A 22,659-nucleotide genomic window follows, 5' to 3' on the forward strand; every position below is an offset into this window, starting at 1 on the left:
TTGCTAACTCACTTGGCTCCAGCCACACAAACCTTCTTTCTGTTCCTTAAATATGTCAAGCTTATTCTCACCTTAGGCCTTTGCAGTTCTGTCTAGAACACTTTTCCTCCAGATTTTCAAATGGCTAATCCTTTCTCATCATTCAAGATTCATCTCAAGTATTATTTCCTGAGATGCCTTCCCTATCCACATGATAGAAGCCCCCAAGGGGCACCCGAGTGGCTCAGTTGGTTAGGCATCCGACTCTTGATTTCGGCTCAGATCATGATCTCAGGGTTATGTATAAGGATCTGGGCTCCATGCTCAGCAGGGAGTCTGCTTGAGATTCTCTCTCTCCCTTTTCCTCAGCCCCTCCTTCCCTTCTCTTGCTCATAAATGAATAATATAATAAATAAATAAATAAATAAATAAATAAATAAATAAGAAAGCCCCAAACCATACCCATTCTATTGCATCATCTTGCCCTATTAATTTCATTATCCACAATTATCTTGTTGATTTACATGTTTACATTTTTTACACTCTTAAAAGTGCCGTAGCAGCCAAGATTTTTGTCTGTTTTGTTCACTACTGCATCTCCAATACCTAGAATGGTGCCAGGCACATAGTAGGGCACACACAACCAAAGTGGAGATCTTGAGTGTGAGTATCCAGGCATTTGCCCCCTTTCCTTGCTCTGAGGAAGAGCAAAAGTTTGACCAGATGTAATCCCAACATCCAAATTATGCCCTGGCCTCTGAAAACTGAGACTCAGCTTTGAGTCCTGGGTCTGCCACCAATTTCCTCATGTAATTTCATTTCTGAAAGATAATTTGGTGCAATAGAAAGAGCATGAGCTTTGGAATATGCTATTTACCAGCTTTGTGACTTTGAGCAAATTACTTAAGTTCTCTAAGCTTGGTTCATTTGTCAGAGGGAGACAATATCATTGATCCCCACAGGGCTGTTATAAAGAGACACAGGGATCACAAGCACTTGCTGAATGTTATTTCTATTTCCTTTCTGAATCTTAGGTGCCCCATTCATAAAATGGGAGAATTGGCTATCTTTTTCTTTCTAAGATATATATTTTAAAGATTTTATTTATTTATTTGACAGAGAGAGACACAGCGAGAGAGGGAACACAAGCAGGGGGGAGTGGGAGAGGGAGAAGCAGGCTTCCCGCTGAGCAGGGAGCCAGATGCGGGGCTCGATCCCAGGAGCCGAAGGCAGACGCTTAACGACTGAGCCACCCAGGCGCCCATGGGTATCTTTTTCAAGAGAAGTGGGAAATACAGATCCTTATACAAAATATCCCAATTTTAAAATGTGGGAAATTAAAATGTGTAAAAGGCCTCTATTTCTTAAAACTAATTTTTAAAAGTAAAAATGCCCCGAGGGCCAAACAAGATATTTCTGTGGACTGGATGTGAGCTACTGGATTTGGGCTACTGATTTTCCACTTAGGCTATTGGTTGTCAGGGATGCTATGACAACCCTTACTGTATAACTTGGGCAAATCAGTTTTATCTCCCTCCAGTTCAATTAGCTCATCCGTAAAACGGACCCATCCTTGCGCGGATCAAAGATCAGGTGTGTAAAACGCTTAGCATAACGCTGGCGCACAGTAGGCACAGCACACAGTGAGTGGCAGCGGTAGCTCTGCTGGCTGTCAATTTGGGAAGTACGCATTCAAAAAGGGCAAGACATCCCAGAGACAAGGTGACTGGGAAGGCGACGCCTGGAAAGGAGAAAAAATGGGAGAGGAAAAAAAGAGGGAAGGGAAGAGGTGAGCAGGCAACAGGGTCCGCCCTCCAGGCGGGGCGCCAGCGAGAGGCCCAGGCCGGGGCGGGAGCGCACGTGGCCTATTTTGGGCGGAGCGGACGCGCCTGGTCGCAGCGGAGACCTCCGAGGCGGCCACAGGAGACGAGCCTTGAAGGTAGGTTACAGCTGGTCTGCGAGGACCTTGGACGCCGGGATGGGGCGGCCCGGGGGTCCCTGGGAGTTGGGGTACAGCCGAAGGCGCCAGATCTGGGCTCGCCACCCTCCCGGGGCAGTTCTGGCCGGACGCCTGGGTCCTCTGGGCCCCTCCCCCTCGGGGGCGGGGTTAGGCGATCTGACCAATGAGCGGCCGTTCGCGAGGCCCCGCCCCGCCCCGCCCCCGGAGCCGCGGCCTCGCAGAGTGCCCAACCGCCCGGCGCCCTGGCCAGGGGCTGTGCGAGCTCCGAAGCTGCGACTGGTGAGTGCGCAGCCCCCCAGGGTCTCCGCCCGGATCCCGCCCCCAGCCCGTGCCCTAGAGCTCTGGACCGCTGGCCCGGGCGCCGGGGAGTGACTCAGCGCGAGGAGGTTGGCGACTTGCTGGGGCTGGAGATTCGAACTGTTCAGGGCCTTGAATGCCGGGATGAGTGCGGAGAACGAGTGTCTTCGGAGCTGGTCCTGGGACCTGGGGCCGGGCTGGGGTGGAGGGAAGAGGGCAATGCAGGGCGGGAGAAGCCAAGGCTCCTCCGCCTTGCTGGGGTCAGGGCCATGGGGCGGGGAGGCGGGGGGCGGAGGGGGGTGCGAGTCCTGAGCTTTTGACACAGCGCCTCACCCTAGGACCAAGATGCCTGGTGAACAGCAGACAGAGGAGGAGGAAGAGGAAGAGATGCAAGAGGAGATGGTGCTGCTGGTGAAGGGTGAGGAAGATGAGGGTGAGGAGAAGTATGAGGTGGTGAAACTCAAGATCCCCATGGACAACAAGGAGGTACGTGTCCCACACCAGGGGGCTTGGTTACCCTCAAATCTGGTCAGGTCCAGCCTTCCTCAGACAAACCAGCGATCCGGCCCCTACTTTCCTTTGAGTCTTAGACGTAGAATCTCAGGGTTGGTGGCCCATCCTTCTGCCCTACTGCCATCATACAGATGTTAATCTACTGCGCCAGCTGTCTTTGGTTTCCCATGGAGCTTGATGTCTAGCGGGATTGGACTGACAAGTAACCACGCAGCTACAATCCCGTGTGATGGGTGCAGGCACAGGAGGCGTGGAAGCCCGGGGCTGGGAACTGCACGCTTCGGGGTGGGGGGAGGGGTGGTTAGGTAGGCGACAGCAAAAGCTGACTCTGAGTAGCATTTGCTATGCACCAGACACTGTTCTAAGTCCTGCAAATCTGGAACGGAGGTAGTATTTCTTCCATTTTACAAGTGAGGAAACTGGACAGTTTGGTGACTGGCCCAAGGCCTTAAAGTTAGTAAAGGGATGACTTAGCTGAGACCAGTGGGGATCTGAGATTTAGAAGGAACGGCCGGATTCATTGCTCAGGGAGGTGGGTGGGGCACTGGGAGAAGTGAAGGCAGGTGGTTCAGCCATGCTGTAGCCTGGATGAGAGTAAGGTGGTTGGCAGGCTGGGTGGGACCTCTCCTCTGGGTTTTATCCTGAGGGTTTTGAAGGTTTAAAGAGAGGACTTTTAAGGAGATCCGAATAGGAGTTAGAATTCCCTATGGGAGATCCTAAGTGCCACCAGGTATGTTTCCACTTCCCAGAACCTTTTAGGACTCTCACCCCCAGCCAGAGGAGCCCTGAGTCCTATCTGGAGGACTTCTGTTGGGCGGGGTTTCTGGGCCCAGGCTCCCTCTGATTTCTTCCTGCAAGGGGCCAGTTCTCTGGGAAAGACAGTTCTGCTGCCCCCTAGTGGGTGTGTTGGGCCCTAGGGGGAGGGGGCTGGCTGCTTTGGCAACCGGTTCCAGTCAAAATAACTGTTCAGTTCCGTTTTCCTCAGGCCTCCTTGGTCTGTCATCCTAGCACAGCCTGCCTCTTCTGGGTCTGTGGATCCCCTGATCTCCACCTTTGGCCTACAAGTTAAGAACCCAGACTCCAGGGGCGCGTGGCTGGCTTGATAGAGCATGTGACTCTTGATCTTGTGGTTGTGGGTTTGAGCCCCAGAGTACTTAAAAAAATAAAATCTTAAAAAAAAAAAAAAAAAAAGAACCCAGACTCCAGAGCTTAGGTGGACTTCCAACTCTATCACCTTCCAGCTGTGTGACCTTGGGTAAGTTTCTTAACCTCTTTGTGGCTCAGTTTCCTCTTTGTAAAAGGGAAATCATAACAGCATCTACTTCTTAAGGTTGTGAGGACTAAATGAGTTAGTACTGAAAAGAGTTAGAACTGTGTCTGGTGCATAATAAACACTATGTAAATATTTGCTGCTGATAGTCATTCTTCTCCCTACGGTTCAGGACCTTGCACTAGGACATCCTTCTGGAGATTTTTCAACTCCTTTTTATCAAAGAACTTTCTGGGCTGAACCCTGGGGTTGGGAGTGAACAGGGACACCAACCTGGAGGCCTAGACAGAGGACTGAGGGCAGACAACTCAAGGCAATGGGGAAGGCTTCATGGAGGTGACTTTTGACTTGGTGCTTGAGACGCAGTGGTGATCTGGCAAATGGAGAAGGAGAAAGGGCATCCCAGGAGGAGAAATAGCAAACGCAGAGGCTCAGAGGAGATGAGGCCAGAGAAGTCGGGGTAGCCAGAGAGTAAAATGGCATTGGAATCCAGCATAGGAATTTAGAGCCTCAAATCAGAGGAGGGACATGACTGGATTTTCTATTTAGAAGAATCATTGGCTGCTATGGGGAGACCAGGCCAGGGAAGGCTGATAGCCTGCTCTAAGGTTGTGACAGCAGTGGAGAAAAGATGGAGAGAAGGGGATATTTGGGAACCCCGACTGGACTGGCTGGAGGTAAGGATGAGGAGGTGGAGAGCGGGCATGTCTAGTCATCAAAGGTATGTAGGGCTAGGGTCTAAATGGTATCACGTAGCGGTGAAAAGCATTGGTTCAAATCCTAATTCTACCATATACCAGCTTGGCCTCGGCTTTTTCATCGGTAAAGAGGGGTAATGAAAGTTAAGGTCCTCGAATGCCAGCCTGAGAAGTATCATCTGGGTTACTGGGTCTGGGGGAGGAGGTTGGAATTGAGGATTGCACACAGACACCGTCTGAACATTTAGCACTGTGCCCACAGCATAGCTCATTAATTTGCTGTGTGGTCTCCCTGAGACTCAGTTTCTAAAAATGGTGATCTCGAAAGCTCTTTCCAATGCTGACATTCTGTGACTCCTTGCTATCACCCAGTCCCGTGGCCAGTCGTTGTCCAGAATAGACCTGAATTATGCGCATTCGGGCTGGAGTATCCTCTCACTGCCTGTCAAAATCTAGTCTATCTTTAATGAGTAGAAAATATTTTCTCAGAGGGCTCTGTACACATCCAATTCTGTCTCTCTTTGTTTAAACCCTTGAGTGGTTTCCTGTTTCCTTCAGGATAAAGTCTCAGCTCCTAAGCCTGGCATTCAAAGCTACTCACCATCCGACCTCACATCTTGGCTTATCTCTAATCACTCAGTACCCATCCCATGCCCTGACTTCAAACACACCCAACCCTTTCTCATCTCTAAGACTTTGCCCATGTGGTCTTTCAGCCTGTAAAGCCCTCTTCACCTTTTCCACGTGCTTTCTCCAGGAGTAGCTCTTCTCTCTTCTAGATCAGGTTTCTTCACTTTTAACATGCATACAGATCACCTGGTGATCTTGTTAAAATGAAGATTTTTGATTCTGCAGGTCTGGGGTCGGCCTTGAGATTCTGCATTTCTAGCAAGTTCCTAGTGATGCTGATGTTGCTGATCTGTGGACCACAATTCCTGTAGCTAGGAGCAAGAGAATAGGGTTGTTATTTTATACTTTGTACCAAAAAGGGGAGATTCTGACTGCTAAAAGAGCCTAGGGGAGGGAGACAAGCTGTGTAGGTGATCTCCCAACTTGCCAATGACAGAGAATTGCATCATGGCTAAGAGAATGGGTATTTTGGACAAGGACGGACTCTCAGTTCCAACCCTGGCTCTGCCATTGATGAGCTGTAGGGCCTTGGGTAATCACTTTACTGCTGAGTCTTATTTCCTTGTTCAAAAATGGAGCAGATAGTACCACAAAAGAAAGGGTTGTGAGAGTTTAAAACGAGAACATGGGTGAAAAGCACTTAGCACAGTTCCCGGCACATAGTGAATCCTCAATGAATGGTAGCTGTTGTTCTTAATTTAGGAAAGTAATGGCTAGGGGGAACAGACATGTTTGCCCTGATTTAAAAAAAAAAAAAAAAAAAACCTAAGCAGGAAGACAAAATCACAAACTTCAAATACTTGGATTTTCCTGTTATGATATTACATTGATTGTATACTCACAGTACCTCTTGTTATAGTACAAATACCGTTCTAATATTTAAGTCTACTAGCTGTAGATTTAAGACGTAGAAGGGCCTTTAATGATCTCCTAGCCTGGTATTTGCCAAGCTTCAGTGACATGTATATTGCCCACCTGTTGTGCTCATTTATTTACTGTTTTTCTTCAGATAGATTCACATCGTTTTGCTAAATAAACCTGCCTTCATCTACACGATATTGATGGAACTGTGGGTTTCATGTGATCTATTGTTTTTCTAATGTCCGTGAAAATAAATACATAATGATTATAATAAGATAGTTTTCCTGCATAACACCTAGAGTCCTCTTGCATCTTGTGGTGTGCATGCTTCAAGTCGGGAAATTTTTATCTCACCTAGCCTACCTCGCCTTCCTTGGGACACTGAGGCAGGGGAAGGGAGTGACTTGCCTGGGGTCTTAATGAGCTAGACCCTGGCTCAGTTGGTAGAACATGCGACTCTTGATCTCATGTATTTGAGGGTCACGTGTTTGAGCCTCACGTTGAGATTACTAAAAAAATATATATATATTCTTCCTGGGGCATCCAAGGCCCCTTGTCCTGAAGCTGGAGATACTAAGGCTACTCGTGTGAAGAATTCCTTTCTCATAAGTCAGTGAACCCAGCATAAGGAAGCCCTCAGGCTCGTCAAAGTCATCTTACAGAAGGGTGCCAAAGAAAAATGGGCCAGAAAAATGTAAATATAATGAGAAAAATTCTCTCCACAATGGCTGATGTGTTGAAATAAAGCCAATAGATGTCAAAACCAGGGCAAGATTGGAAAGTATTACCTTGAATTCAGACTGTGCCAAACCTGCTGTGGGGAGTTTCTTGATTTAAAGTATCAAGTTGTATTTTAACCTTGAATCCCCCTTGGAGAGCACCAGGGACTTGGAGTCCAGCCTCTCACATCTTGGCTATTCTAGTGTGGGGAAGTTGAGTGTAGCCTACTGGGAAAGGGTGAGTGCTCTAGAGTCAGTCCCGACTCCCCCTGGCTTTGTGAATATAATCTCAATGAGCCTCTGTTTTCCCAATTCAAAAGATAACACCCGATTCAAGGGGGGTGGGGGGTGACACAAAGCTTTAATACGGTAATGTACATAGAATAGCACTGTCAAAGCCTTACAGTGTAATGTTATCACCGTTATCACTATAAATACTGTTTAAAGCAGAGTTCCCATGGCTGGTCACTAATTTCCCACACTGCCTTGTTTTCCAGTTTCTGAGTTGGTTACCGAAAAGCTGCCTTTTTATAAAGGATCTTGAAGGACTTGAAGTTGCCCTCCTTGCAACTTCAGAAAGAAAAGAGCCTTACTATTCCTTGTCACTCCCCTCTCTTAACAGTTTCCTTATCTATAAAATGAGAATAGTAATAACTATTTTGTGGAGATTGAATGTGGGGAGAAGCTAACACTGTCTTGTCCTTAATATGTGCCAGGTATTTCATTTGGTCTTGAATTAATGTGCCTGTCTGGTTCACGGTAGGTGTTCAATATATCACTTTTGCTAAGATGAGCATTCTCTTTTCTAAGAAGAGAGCAACGTGCCCCCAGTATTCCTCTTCACTCTGCTGTTAGTACAAAATGTTTTCTCTTCCCCTGCCTCTTACAAAACATTTTTCTTTTTTGGATTTTATCTCTAGAGGCTCAGACCTCATGAAACCAGCTCATTTTCAAAATTTTCCATTTCAGGCCTTGCTTCACAACTTAAAAAATGATAGGTGCTTGCTCTGAAAAGTTTATTAAAAACTTTGGACTCGGTCCCGGCCTGGCTTCTAAGACACCATGCCCTCCTGGCTCTCCTGCCTCATTAACTGCTCCTGCTCAGTCTTTGCTGGCTGCCCATCTTGTTGCCTCAGGTTCTCTCTGCCCATTACTGGGGTGATCTCATCCGGACTCAGCTTTAAAAACCATTGATAGGCTGACAGCTTCCCAATTAACATCTCCAAGCATAGGCCTCTTTCTGCTCCAGATGTGTCCAGGAAAACTGCAGATATGCTCCAAAACAAATTTCACTCACCACCTTGCTTCTCCCACTGCCCTCATCTCTGCAGACGGCCACTCTACCTTTGCAGTGGCCGAACTCAAAATCCTTGGAGTCATTTTGACTCCTCTCTTTCATTACACTGCCTGTCCAATCTATTATCCAATCTGTTGTCTCAAACTGCAAAATATATCCAGAAGCAGACCACCTTCACTTTCTACCTGTCACCTGGGTCTGAGCCACTTCTCTTCAGAGATGGCGGCAGTACAAGTAGCCTCCTCACTGGGCTCCTGCTTCTGCCCTCTCCCCTCCTTTCTGTTCTCAACTCCAGCAACCCGAGGGTGACTTTTAAAACGAGTCTGATCTGTTCAGATCCCTGCTCCAAACCATCTGACATCTCTATTGCTTCCCCATCTCATTCATATTACTTGGCCCTAAGCTAAGAGATCCCCTCCAAGACCACCCCATCCATCACTCTATCCCTCAAGCATTCTGCTTTAGGCACTTTTTCATGCCATTCCTGGAACTCAACAGGCAAACTCCCCGCAGGGCCTTGCTGGTCCCTCTGTAGCCTGCTCTCTCACCTCCTTTAAGTCTTTGCTCGCGTTATATCAGTAAGATTTCTTAGCAATCCTATTTAAATGTGCAGCACCCACTCCCTGCCCCAATACCAGCACTCTTCATCCATTTTTCCTGAAGCAGTTTTTTTTTTTTTAATTTAAGGTTGAATCCCCAGTGCCTAAGCAGAGTCCGGCACATTGTACGCGTTCAATAAATACGTCGAATTAACGAATTGCTAGAATGACACTAGGCCTTGTGATACATGCGTTAACATACTATCTCATTTAAAGCGCACAACCGCCCCGAGGCGGGCACCGCCGCTTTTTCTATTTTACAACGGGGAACTGAGAGGCTGCAGCTTGCGGACACCCCGGCCTCCGGCTCCCGCACCCGGCTGTCAGGGCTGACGTGTCCCCCCTCCCCCTCTCCCCGCAGGTCCCGAGCGAGGCGCCAGCGCCGTCGGCCGACCCGGCGCGCCCACACGCGTGCCCGGACTGCGGCCGCGCCTTTGCGCGCCGCTCCACGCTGGCCAAGCACGCACGCACGCACACGGGCGAGCGGCCCTTCGCGTGCACCGAGTGCGGCCGGCGCTTCTCGCAGAAGTCGGCGCTGACCAAACACGGCCGCACGCACACGGGCGAGCGGCCCTACGAGTGCCCCGAGTGCGACAAGCGCTTCTCGGCCGCCTCGAACCTGCGGCAGCACCGGCGGCGCCACACGGGCGAGAAGCCGTACGCATGCGCGCACTGCGGCCGCCGCTTCGCGCAGAGCTCCAACTACGCGCAGCACCTGCGCGTGCACACGGGCGAGAAGCCGTACGCGTGCCCGGACTGCGGACGCGCCTTCGGCGGCAGCTCGTGCCTGGCGCGCCACCGACGCACGCACACGGGCGAAAGGCCGTACGCATGCGCCGACTGCGGCACGCGCTTCGCGCAGAGTTCGGCGCTGGCCAAGCACCGGCGCGTACACACGGGCGAGAAGCCGCACCGCTGCGCCGTGTGCGGCCGCCGCTTCGGCCACCGCTCCAACCTGGCGGAGCATGCGCGCACGCACACGGGCGAGCGGCCCTACCCGTGCGCGGAGTGCGGCCGGCGCTTCCGTCTCAGTTCGCACTTCATCCGCCACCGTCGCGCGCACATGCGGCGCCGTCTCTATATCTGCGCCGGCTGCGGCCGGGACTTCAAGCTACCCCCTGGCGCCACGGCCGCCACTGCCACCGAGCGCTGCCCAGAGTGCGAGGGCAGCTGAGCCGCCGTTCTTGTCGCCGCGGGGTTGCGAGCGTCCGGCTTGTGGGGGGAGTGGGGGCGGACACGCCGGGACCCCCGACCTGGGGCCGCATTAACCAGGACCTCCCTGACTCACCACCAGGGGCTGGGAAAGGGTGGGATGGCAGGCCTGGCTGCCTTGGAACTGGGAGGCAGGGAGAATCCCCTCACTGGGAACCCTGGAAACAGTGCCCACTCCCCGCTCACTACAACCCCTTGACCCGTGTTAGTGAATAAAGTATTATATCCTCGCCCCTCCTGTGCCTGTGAGTGAGGCGGCGGGGGGAAGGAGGAAAGTTGGCATCTTACCCAGGCTTAAGAGACTTGAATTAGGGAGCCAAGTGGGGTAATAGGCCCAAAGGGGTTCCCTGAACTGGCTTTTTATGTGTGGGGGGAGTCCTCATAACTTCAGGTCTGGAAGGGTCCACAAATACAGCATATTCTGGTCAGGCAGCCGCTGCATTGTTCAGTGAGCAGGCATGAACTTCCTTCTAGGAGAGATGGGCTGACTTCATTTCTTAACTTGGATGCCAGCGTGCGGTGTCAGGAGGGCACAGGATGAGGAGCAGGACAGGAATTGAAGGGGTGGCAATTCTTACACCCCAATCTGGACACGTTGAGTGTGAGGTAAACGCAGAGGAGTCAGAGAGGTGACTGGAAATAATAGCTTGGGGATTGCAGGTCTCGAGTGCATGATACCCCTTCTAGAAGAGGGTACCCAAGGAAAGTCTGTGAAAGAACAGCCAGAGCTGGAAAGAAAACAGAAGCGTCCTGTCTGGGAAATCTAAAGGAAAGTGTTTCATGGAGGGAGTGGTCACTCTGTTAGATGCTGTATCTGTAGCTCAGGGAAAGTGGTGAGAGGAGGAGTGGGGGTGAAAGCCATCCTTGAGTGGGTGAGAGCATAAATAGGAGAATGAGGAAGCCTAGTGGATGGATGTAGACAACCCATTTTAAGAGGCTTGGCTGTGAAAAGCAAGAGGGAAATGGCTGGAGGTTTGCTGGGTTTGTTTGGTGAGTAGGGAAGAAACTTGATTATGCGTTATATATGCTGGTGGCAGAGCTGATAAAAAGGAAGAGAAGTTGGTTATATAGAAGAGAGGGGAGGTAACTCATCATGGACAGGACATACGATAAGAGACCAGTAAGGATAAGGTTCCTGCTGTCACTAGTAGGGAGAGGAAAGGTGGGTTTGGGAATACAAAGCTGAAGCAGTTCTAATCGGCAGTGTTTTCCCTGGCAAGTAAGAGGTCACTGGTTAAGAGGGAGTGAGGTCATTAGTAAAAGGAATGAGACCAGTAAAGAGGAATGCCTCATTTTACTGATGTGGAATTAGGCTCATGGGGGCGGCAAAAGTAGTTCGGAGGGTTTTCCCTGGCATTACTCCGCACTGTGAGGGAGGTAGGCCATGGGTATCCCCGAAAGGGAAGTGATGTGCCTGAGGTCACACAAGGGGTAAATCATACCCAACACTATAGGTGCAAGTGGCAATTGGCCTTGGGAGGACAGGGGAGGAGGTAAGGGGCCCTCTCCAAGATGAGAGGAATCTCTCTGTTCTCCACGTCTGACACTTGACCCTAATTTGTGATGAGGGCCCAGGGAGAGGAGCATTAGGCTCTCACAGGGTTGGGGTCCTGATGGACAAAGACGGGCTTTAGGCCCGGGACCCTCTTAACTGTTGACATTTCCTGCTCTGGGCCGCTGACAGTTTTGAGTTGAATAAGCAAACAGATAACTGCAAACTTAGAAAGTCCCTCCTATATGCCAGGCACTGTCCTAAGCACTCTACTTAAAAACAACTTAAACCTTACAACCCTATAAGGTAGATACCATTATTTTAATTTTAGATGAGGAAACCAAGGCGCAGAAAGATTTAAGTAATTTGATGAACGTCATCCAGCTCGTAATTATCAAAGATGGCATTTGAACCCAGATAGCCTGGCTCCAGAATCTGGGCCCTTAACCAATGCTACATATAGCCTCCAGTCCCCTTTAGAGGCCCAGAAGGGCTAAGGGAATTGCATGACATCAAACAGGGATCTTGCCAGAAATCCACTCTCTCTGCCCTGTAGGTGGGAGGTATACTAGAGAAACATGGCAGCTGGGCTCAGAGGCATCCCTGGTGCCCTTCTCCAGTACCTGCTGAGATAGAGCCTCCCCAGTCCCTCCAGGAAGAATCTAGAAGTTGCTAACCAAAACTTTTATTGAGAGTGAAAAATACCAGGAGGCTGTCTTCTGGAGGTTCTTGGGCCTCAGACCTTACGAAGTAGGGCCCCCAGGCCCCTGATCTGTTAGGAAAAGACTAGAACAAAGTTCCACGGCCAGGCCACTCTCTGCTTCTCAGATGCCATGCTGAGTTGCAAGTCCTGTGCCCGTGTTTCTAGGTTGAGGCCTGGCCTTTGGACTCACAGTCAAGGTCTGCAGGCCCCACAGCTTGGTCTTCAGAGGTGGCCCCATGGGGCAAGTCTGTATACTTGAGGGCAGAGCCGCGGGACAGATGTGCTGGGTAGCGCCGGCGGTTGAGGTCCATCTTGGAGAGCACCGCTTGGGGCAGATCCACATGGCAGCGGGCTGCTAACGCTACCAGGTAGATGAGGACGTCACTAAGCTCTTCTTGAAGGGCTGCCCGTTCCCTGGGGGGCCAGGCTTGGGGGCCAGGCTCCTCATCAGGCTTCCACTGACTGGGGGCAGAACACACAGATGCTAGCTAAGACGATGGGCTCCGCCTCTCTTAGGAGAACCCCAGTCCTTGCAACAACGCACTCCCATGTCTTAGGAAGTTCCTTCAAGGACAACTCAACCCACCTGGGCCCCAGGCACAACTCAACCCTCCTGGGCCCCAGGCAGAGTCAGGGTGGGGAAGAGACCCCAGCAGATGATTCATCCAGACCTCTGTGTCCCAACCTGAGCCAAGGACTGGCCAAGAGAACATTTCACTCGTTAAGACCCAATTCTACTTCTCTCCAGCCCCAGCCACTGCGACTCCAGACTAATCCCCAGACCTGGACCACTGGGAAAGCTTTTGCTAACTCACCTTCTACTCTTGCCCAGTACCATCTTTTAAACCCACAAATTACATTTTGTCCCTCCGCTGCTAAAATTTCCCCAACTGTACTTGGAATAAGATCCAAACTCCTGGATTTTGGGCACCTGGGTGGCTCAGTCGTTAAGCATCTGCCTTCGGCTCGGGTCATGATCCCAGGGTCCTTCCCTGCGGGAAGCCTGCTTCTCCCTCTCCCGCTCCCCCTGCTTGTGTTCCCTCTCTCGCTGTGTCTCTCTCTGTCAAATAAATAAATAAAATCTTTTTAAAAAATAAAATAAACTTAGTTTATTTATTGTTACTCTCCTTGTACTGTGAAGGCAAGAACCATGTCTTTTTTTTTTTTTTTCCAAAGATACTATTTTTAAGTCATCTCTACACCCAATGAGGGGCTCGAACTCACAACCCTGGGATCAAGAGTTGCTCCCACTGACTGGGCCAGCCAGGAGCCCCAGGAACCTATCTTGTTCAAGGCTTCATTCTAGAAGCCCTAGCACATAGCTGATGCTCATATATCTGTAATGAATGAATGGCTTGCCCTCACACTTATCTCTGTGCTCTCATTTCTCCATCCCCAAAGTGACTGCCTTGGTTTAGGCCTGCCTTACCACCTCTTGCCTGATCTGTATCAGCCTCCTCATAGGTCTCCCCTGCCCCAATTCTCTTGCTGACCCAGTCCACCCTGCAGAAAGGGATCTTTCTACCACTCAAATCTGGTCAGGTCTTCTGTCCAAACTCCATCACTTCCTAACTCCAGCTCTGTCACTCTGGGTTCATATTGCCACCCCTCTATTCCACAGCCCCATCACTCGTTCTGTAGGTATCTACTGCCTTTCGTGCACCAGGCACGTGGGACACGGCAGACAACAAAACAGATACAAAATCCTTGCTCTCCCTTGAAAAGCTTACCCTGAAGGAGTCTCAGAATCTCCCTAAATTTAACTTGCCCTTTCCCACTTCACTGCCTTTGCAAATGATTCTCAAGGCTGGAATGCCACTGGGAGGTAGGTCTTCTAAAGAACACCCTCCTTTCCACCCCAGAGGCTGCCACCATCCCTTATGACCTGGGCCTGCCTTGCTGTTTTCACACCTTTCTTTCCCAGAAGACTGGGATGCCCCAAGAGGGCAGGGACAGGTGAGTCCTCTCTATCCCCGGGTACAGAGCCCAGCATGGATAGTTAATGATCAGATAAATGTTCCCCTCCCCCATAACACACAGACTGTTCCAAGAAGACTTCATCTACTCACAAGAGCTCCGCCAACTCCCCGACTTCCCCCACCAAGGCCAGCAGGAGGTTACGAGGCTGGTGGAACTGGCCCCAGTCTCGTTCAGCAGCAAACTCCGCATGGAGGCGGCGGCTGAAATAGAAGAAAAGTGTGGAAGTCCTGGTTCCAGGGTTAGAGAACCCAAGAGAAGACACAGCCCAGGCAGGCATCTCAGTGATATGCAATGGGGGCATAAATATCAGGGGTTCGGCAACGAATTCCTTGGATGGCCTTAAGCAAATCATTTCTTCTCTTTGGGACTTGGACTCGTCTATAAAGTGGGTGCGCCCTACACAGACCCTCAACTCTATGGAACACTAACAATACCCTCTTTTCCATTATTCCACCTCCTGCTGCTGCTTCTGCAGTTTCCTCCACCTGAGGAAGAGTCCTCTCTCTGCATATCGAAATCCTACCGATTTTACAAAAGTGCAGCTCCAGGGACACTTCCCCCTAAGAAGCCCTCCTTGATTTCCTCCAGCAAAAATAATATCACCCACCTCTCAGCACTGCATTTGCCCCGTCCTACCACCCACTCCTGGAGGGCAGGGGCCGGGCAGAAGCAGCATCGGAAGTAGCAGCCCAATTTCCCCCAGGCTGGTTCTGGTATTACTCACCGGGCGTCACCATTTCCCCTGCCTTTGGTGGGCATCACTAAGCCCATTCTGCAGATAAGGAGGTTAGATGACTTGCCCGAGATCAGCCAGCCGAGCGGGGACCCCAGCATAGCTGCTAGCCTTCTTCCAGACCACGTGGAGGACACACCCCAGTAGGAGGGAGAAAGGGGGCGACCTCCCCAGGCCGGGCAGGGACGGCTTACATGTCCTCGAGCGTGGGCTCCGGGCTGAAGCTGAAGGGGCCGGCAGCAGCAGTGCCGTCTCCCCCCGTGTCCCCACGCGCGTCCCCATTCGCCCGAGACATGCCGCCCACCACGCAGCAGTCGGGATGCCCTGAACAACACCGCGCCAAGCTCGGAACCCGCCTCCAAGGCCCCTGACCAATCACAGGCGATCACGACTACTTCCCGGGGCCGAGCCGCAGGAAAGACCAATTACTTCTGTGGACTTTACTGCAGCCCGCCCTTTACCCCGCGGCGTCGGATTCTTCAGTCTTGGCCCATAGCATCTTAAAGGTATAGAGACCAGATTCGACCGCGAAGAGACAATGGACAGAGGGCGAGGAGGGTGCAGGCGCGTCGCTTCTCTTGTGGGCGCCAGATGGCGCCAAAGAGAAATGACGGAGCAGGGAAGGGGGTGGGGCGCTCCGTGGAAAACCCCAGAAAGGGAGGGTTTAAGCAAGAAAGGGAAATTTATTATAATGATACAAGAATGTCTCCAGGATATAGGAACTAGGGTAACCGTTCTAAGCATTTTACATATTTAATCCTCACACCAACCCTATGAGGTAGGTAATATCGTCATCCCCATTTTACAGGTAAGGAAACAGAGAGATTGAGTAATTTAACTCAACGGCTGATAAGGTGGTAGCCCGGTTTCAGTTCTAGGCAATTTGGTTTCAGAGTCTGTTTTTTTAACCCCTACCCTATATTGCCTCAAATGATGATAAGTACAATGGAAAAAAAAATTATTTAAACACTTTGAAAAGTGGGGGCAACGTTAGATTGCATGATCCAGGGAAGATGGGGTAAGCATTGTTGGTTAGCAGCTCAACTGCCTTTTCCCCTCCTGCATTCTTGCATAACCGTGATTTTATTCTGGTGTTCACCCTCCTCTACTTGATTGATCATGCGGCCCCATTGCCCTGGCCTGATCAGTTTATGGGTGAGTATATGGTCTAGTTCTTGACAATGAGAAGTTAGGAAGTCTGTTGGAGACTTCTGGGAAAGATTCTCAGTTCTTTTGTTAAAAGATCACAGGATGTTTCTACCTTTAGATGTTAGAATGTGAAGAAATCTTTGTGTGGAGGGCTAGCCCACAAACTGATTGGCAGATAGGAAGATAGGAAGGACCTGGATCCTTGGTAACATTGTTGGGACACTTATTTCCCAGAAAGGTCGTAATTTAAGACTCTGGTTATATAAGAAAATAAATCCCTTTATTGGTTAAACCCCTTTAGTTGGGTTTTCTGTTACTTGTCTTTGAGAAAGTGACATTTAATCTGAGCAAAAATCAAGGGGAATAGAGCTCTAGGTAGAGGGATCACCAGTGCTTAAAGCAGGAAAGTCTTGGCATGTTCTAAAGACAAAAAGAATTCCAGTGTGGCAGGAATATGGTGAGCAAGGCGGAGAGTGGTTGGATGTGGTATTAGGGAAGTGACAAGAGGCAAGATCAGATTGATCAACCATGGATTTTATTTTATATTTTATTTTATTTTGGATTTTAAGTATTACGGAAACCCTTTGGAGGGCTTTGGCAGGGAAGTTATATGATCATATTTTGTATTTATGAGCCCTCTGGCTGCCATATTAAGAATGAGGGCAAGGGTAGAAGCAGGGAAATGAGTTACTGCAGTTGCCCAAGGAAAAGATGATGTTGACTCTGGGCCAGATTGATGGTGAGTGAAGATGGAGAGAAGTGGATGTATTGGGGAGATATTTTTGGAGTTAGATCTATAGGCTTTGTTGATTTTGAATTAGAGGTATGGGAGAAAGGATAGAGTGAAGTATGGCTTACAGATTTTGAATGTTGAGCAACATGGTGGTTGGTGGTGACTCATACGGGGATGAGGAAAGCGAGGTGCAGGATTGAACACACATGGCATCAGGAGTTTGGTTTAGAACAAAGCTAATTGAAGCTACATATCAATTCGGTGGATTTATGAGACTAAGGTTTAGAAGAGAGATCAGGGCTACAGATTCATATTTGGTAGTCTCAGTCATTAGACAGTACTTAAAGTCGTAGACTTGGAGAAGAATGACTACTACAGGAATCTAGATAGATAAGACTAAGATTTGGGGTACTCCAACATTTAGCAGTTGAGCAAAAGAGAAGAGACAGGTGAGATAACAGGAAAATCGAGAGTGTGGTGTTATAGAGGCTGAGGAGGAAAGTGTTCCAAAATGAGTGAACATCTGATTTGGATGCTGCTGAGCTGCAGGGTAAGAAGAGAGCACAGAAGTTGCTGCTGGATTAGGCAGCATGGAAGTTGGATATGGGATTTGGGAGAAAAGAGGGAGTCCTGGGTAACTCCTGGGTTTCTGGCTTGGGTGAATGGATGGATAATTTTGTCATTTGCTGAAAACAGGACACAGAAGTTGGGGTGGAAGGGAAGATAATGAATTCAGTTCGGGGCCTGTTGAGTCTAAGATGGCTCTAGAACATCTAGATGATGTCCAGTAGGCAGGTGGACATACAGGTCTGAAGTTCAGAACACTGAGCTGCCTATGGATCTGGGAACTGAAAGTACCTTCCATAGCACCTACCCCGATGTTTGCTAAGCTTCTCCAGACAAGAATCCAAAGTCTTTTACTGGAATGTAAAACACAGCTTTCTCAGGAGTCCTCTGCATCTCAGATTTTTGAAGAGTCAGGGACCAGGACTTCTAGAGCTCACAGGTTAGATGGTCCTTGGTGATTGACAGGAAGGAGGAGACACTCTTTGTGGGACTGCCTCTGCCCTCCTCCTAGGAGCTCCTGACTGAGCTTGTAAGGCTTTTGCCAAGCATCCTGCAGAACATCCCAGTTCTTTGCTCCATTGCATTGTCCTTGGAAGACCAAGCAAACCCAGCTCCAGCACAGCACAGGGTTGGAGGGATGGGGAAGGCCCTCATGCGGGAGAGGGAACAGACCTGAACATATAATTGGCCCCATGATCTGGACCCTTCATCCAGACTCTTTCTGTACCCTCTGCCCCACATCCATTCACTTTTCTCCATTCTCCTCAGACACATCTTAGCAACCCGACCTCCCTGCTTTAGTCAGGGCCTCAAAGTGCTTGGTCTTGGCTTTTGGTTCACATTTGTGATTAGCCTTTACGAGCCTATCCCTCTAGGGACTGGGTGCCCTAGTCTTTTCGACCAAAGGTGTTTTCCCAGTGTAGGCTAATAAATATTTAATGACAGGATGGGCAGGCTGGGACAAGTAAACATGAGCATGCACACACTGTCCTTCTGTTATGCAAGAGTTTGGCTGGCATCACCACTGGACCCAACCATGTGCAACTGATCCCAGTATGGTTTTTGGAAAACACTGGAGTGGAAGAGGTGGCCACGATTGGAGAACAAAGTAACAGAGACCCATAAACTGGGTGGGTGGTGTTGGGGTAGGGAACCTGGGCTGCTAAGATCCTAGAGATAATAGAGGATGATGGCAAACTAAGAATCAGATGACTGGGAACCCAAACACCAATGCCCTTGGGGAGATTGTTTCTTTTCTCTGAGCCATGATTTCCCTATCTATGTAATGGGGCTCTGGCCTAGGCAGTCTCCAAGGACCCTTCATGTGTGTGCTGGGAAGGCCGGGACAATGTGTATTGTGTTTGTATCACAGTGCTGTTCTTACTGGAGCTAGAGCCATTGACCTTGTTGGTTTTGAACTGAGGGATGGCAGAAATGATGCTACTATAATTAAAAGTATTTGTTCTTATTAAGTTTTTCAGGGGGAGTCATGACAAAGGTTTTGAGAAATCTCCAGGCTAGCCCATTCAGGCTGGGGAGTCCCCAGCACCTTTAGAAGCCCTTCCTAGGGCGCCTGGCTGGCTTAGTCAGTAGAGCATGTGACATGTGACTCCTGATCTCAGGGTCATGAGTTCAAGCCCCACATTGGGTGTAGAGCTTACTTAACAGAGAGAGAGAGAGAAGTCCTTCCCCAGTCTATGTATCCAGACTTATTCCCCTACACCCATGCTTAAATCCAGCCAGATGATCCCCACTCTCCCTAATTTTGCTCATATCTGGAATGCCCATTCCCCCTTCTCTGCATATCCAAACCTAAATTCTACTCATTTTGCAGAGCCCTGCTTCAAAGCCACCTCCTCTGGGAAGCCTTCCTAAACTTCCTCCAAAATGGAAATAATTTGACCTCCTATAGCACTTAATCCACTTTAATCCATATGTCACTTACCATTCTTCGTCTTGATTTTGGGGTGATGGGTGTCCCTGTTCTAGATCTCCTTTTAGACTGAGTCTCCTGGAGAACAGAAGCAGTGTCAGGCTTTTGTTTCCCCAGGGCCTGGTACTTGATTAGATCTAATAAATACTAATTTATAGGACCATGTCTCATGGGATCCTCTCCATGACTTCCCTGCTGTAGGTGGGTATGGCTGTGCCTATTTTACAGATGAAGAAACTGAGGCCCAGAGACTTATCTGAGATCACCCAGAAAGGTGAATGTTGAAGCTCACCAGTACCCCTCAATGCTCCTCATCAAGTGAAAGAAATCTCCCTACCCCCACAAGGGAGTAAAAGAGGCAACTCAATATTTTTGGTATGAGCTGAGGTCACCGTGCTACTGCGTTTTCTTCTGTCCTTCCGTCCTGTCTCTTCATCTTCTTTCTCTTCCTCTATCTTCAACTTCCTCTCCTTTTTCTTTTCTGCATTTGGCTTCCTTTTCCTTTTCTTTCTCTTTTCTTCCATCACCTTCCTTTCCTCTATTTGTGATTCTGCTCTGATTTCTACCCAAGGCCGTGTCCCCTCCACCACCTGTTGCCTCTCTTTTGCTGCCCAGCTCCTCCCCAAGGAAAAGATGGATGCCTATCTTGCTCTCAACCCCTAACCCTTTCTAGGTTAACTAAGAGGATGCAGGCCAGGGACGCATCCCATCGTTTTCCTCCCCTTTTGTACTGCCCACTCCAACCAGTTAGAGAGCTGTGTATGTGGACAAACAAAACCAAGGCCTGAATTTCTTCTTCAAAGCCTTAAGAGATTGGTGATACCAGCCTCCACCGCTAGGAGACACCAAGAGCAAGGAAAGTGTGGACATAGAAGGTGCTAGGGTCCCCAGCGTTTATCCTACTCACTCACTCATTTATTCAATATATTCTGAGCACTAACTACGGATCAGACAGTGTTCTAGGTACTGGGGATACAGAACATCTCCTGCCATCTTGGAGCTCACATACTAGCAGAAAGGGACACTTAGAAGGTAAACTAACACATTCTCAAGATAATTATAGATTAGGGTTAGAGCTATGAAGCCAAAAAATGAGGTAGGTGATGAGTTGGGGAGTCGGTAGGTATTGGCTGATGTCAGAGAAGGTTTTTATGAGATTTAATTTGAGCTGAGACAGGATTGAGGGCGAGCCTGCCAGGTAGGGAGCCTGAGGTGAGGCTCCAGACAGAGGGAACTGCAAGTACAAAGGACCTCGATTTGTTTGGAGCTCCACAGGAAGGCTAATGAGCTAGAGTTTAGTGAGAGAGGGAGGGCGAGTGCCATGAAATGAGGTTGGAGATATGTAGCAGGGATTGTATGGAAAGTGATTTAAGAGCTTTGAGTAGGAGAAAAGCTGATTGAATTTTTAAAAATGATTGATTGTTGTAGTTAGATAGTATTTACATTACAACTATGTAAATGTTCATTGCTGAATGCTATATATGATTACATTTCATTTGTCACACAAGGTTTTATTTTTTGTTGGAGTTGATAACTGCCTCATTTTTTTTATTTGCTAGTTTTCTATATAATTATCACTAATTCTTTTTACATCTTCCATTAACCTTCCAATATAATTTTTCACAAAATCAAATGTATCAGTACTCAAATAGGTCCATTTTCCTTTTTCTGGGAGCCTTTGGGCTCCTCTTCCTGAGTGATATGCCTGTTCCAGGCTGCTCGCTCTCTAGGCCTGCTGTAGAGCTGTTATCTTGAAACCTCCCTTCACCTTCTCCTGTGCTGGCTTGGGTTTCCTGAACCCCATGTTTTCCTCTTTCCCAGTTTGCCCCCTTATTTTCCTAGAGCACATCTTCCAGTAGTTTCTTGAGAAAGAGTGCATGGGATGAAACCACTTTGATACTTTGCATGTCTAAAAATATATTTTTTTATACTTTTACTTCTGGCCTTGGAATGTGCTTGTTTGTAAAATGTGGCTAGGTATAGAATTACACAGAGAAAATCATTTACCCTCAGAATTTTGAAGGCGTTACTTCATTGTCTTTTAGCTTCCAATTCCCTGTTGAGAAGTCTGGTACCATTCTGATTGCCAGACCTTTCTACATGCTCTTCCCTTCCCCCCAGAAGGTTTGAGGAGAGCATAATGATTAGAAGTATGGACTCTGGGGGCATCTGGCTGGCTCAGTCAGTGGAGCATGCAACTCTTGATCTTGCCGTTGTAAATTTGAGCCCCACACTGGGTGTAGAGATTACTTAAAAATAAAATCTAAAAAAAAATAGTAATAATAATAATAATAATGGACTCTGGACTCACACTGCCTAGCAGTTAGCCTGCGCAACTTTGGACAGATTTCTTAATCTCTTTGCACCTCAGCTTCCTCATTTGCAAAATGGGGTTGTTGGCAGTTCAAATGACTTAATATATAGAAAACACTTCTCTTTATCGCTGGTATTTTAAAATTTAATAAAATCAGTGTAGGTCATTTTTCATTCACTATGCTGGGAAGTCAAGAAATGTGTGGTATTTACAACTTTTTAAATTTTAGACAACTTTCTCGTATCATTTCATGTATGTTTTTTCTTCCGTTTACTTTATTACCTCTTTTTGGAGTTCCTCCTAGATGTTGAACCTCCAGGCTTACCTCTAATTTCCATAATTTTTTTCTTCTAGTGTGCATCTTTTTGTTGTTCTACTTTCTGATAAATTTCATCTTCTAAGTATTCTAATGAATTTAAAAAACTTTAGCTATATTTTATATTCTAAATGCTTTGTTCTCATTACCTTTTTATGAACCCTTTTATCTTCTTTACCTCTGCTTTCTTTTTTTTTTTCCTTCTGCTCCCTGTTTTGTCTCTTTACTGAGTTTTTTGTTTCTTTGACTTCTTTTCAAGTTAGAGGCTCACCTCAAATGTCTGGTGACCCTTGACCGCTTATATCTAAGAATGAGGCATTGAAAAGAATGTGCTTGAAACTTTTCAACTGGGAGGCTTCCTGGTACAGGGATTTTCACTAGGGGCTCCCTAAATGTTTATAGGTCTTTTTCCTGGGCACATTTTTTTTCTCCAGAGGAGCAAAGGTGGTATAAGCTTCCTGGACTGTGTTTTTAATAGTTAAGGGGAGGGAGCGCCTGGGTGGCTCAGTTGGTTAAGCGACTGCCTTCGGCTCAGGTCATGATCCTGGAGTCCCGGGATCCAGTCCCGGGATCGAGTCCCGCATCGGGCTCCCTGCTTGGCAGGGAGTCTGCTTCTCCCTCTGACCCTCCTCCTTTCATGCTCTCTCTCATTCTCTCTCTCTCTCAAATAAATAAATAAAATCTTTAAAAAAAAATAGTTAAGG

The 22,659-nt window shown here is 48.5% G+C and overlaps 2 protein-coding genes across 4 annotated transcripts; one reads left to right on the forward strand and one right to left on the reverse strand.

Annotated features, from left to right (window-relative positions):
* Positions 1–1,857: 1,857 nt before the first annotated feature.
* ZNF771 (zinc finger protein 771) lies at positions 1,858–10,262 on the forward strand. Of its 2 annotated transcripts, none has more exons than XM_021700447.1 (3): positions 1,858–1,918; positions 2,575–2,722; positions 9,185–10,262. In XM_021700447.1, the coding sequence occupies exons 2-3, from the start codon at positions 2,582–2,584 to the stop codon at positions 9,995–9,997; spliced, it is 954 nt and encodes a 317-aa protein (XP_021556122.1). In that variant the 5' UTR covers positions 1,858–1,918; positions 2,575–2,581; the 3' UTR covers positions 9,998–10,262. The 2 variants fall into 2 exon arrangements, with proteins under 2 accessions (XP_021556122.1, XP_021556123.1); XM_021700448.1 differs by lacking the exon at positions 1,858–1,918 and adding an exon at positions 2,162–2,218.
* Positions 10,263–12,085: 1,823 nt separating this feature from the next.
* Positions 12,086–15,294, reverse strand: DCTPP1 (dCTP pyrophosphatase 1). Of its 2 annotated transcripts, XM_021700527.2 has the most exons (3): positions 15,138–15,294; positions 14,300–14,410; positions 12,086–12,692 (listed from the first exon to the last, which is right to left on the reverse strand). In XM_021700527.2, exons 1-3 carry the CDS (start codon positions 15,236–15,238, stop codon positions 12,392–12,394), a joined length of 513 nt encoding a protein of 170 aa, XP_021556202.1. In that variant the 5' UTR covers positions 15,239–15,294; the 3' UTR covers positions 12,086–12,391. The 2 variants fall into 2 exon arrangements, with proteins under 2 accessions (XP_021556202.1, XP_021556201.1); XM_021700526.2 differs by lacking the exon at positions 15,138–15,294 and having other exon boundaries at positions 12,228–12,692; positions 14,300–14,581.
* Positions 15,295–22,659: the final 7,365 nt, after the last annotated feature.

This window comes from Neomonachus schauinslandi, chromosome 5 (assembly GCF_002201575.2).
Source record: "Neomonachus schauinslandi chromosome 5, ASM220157v2, whole genome shotgun sequence".
In the NCBI taxonomy this organism is placed as follows: domain Eukaryota; kingdom Metazoa; phylum Chordata; class Mammalia; order Carnivora; family Phocidae; genus Neomonachus; species Neomonachus schauinslandi.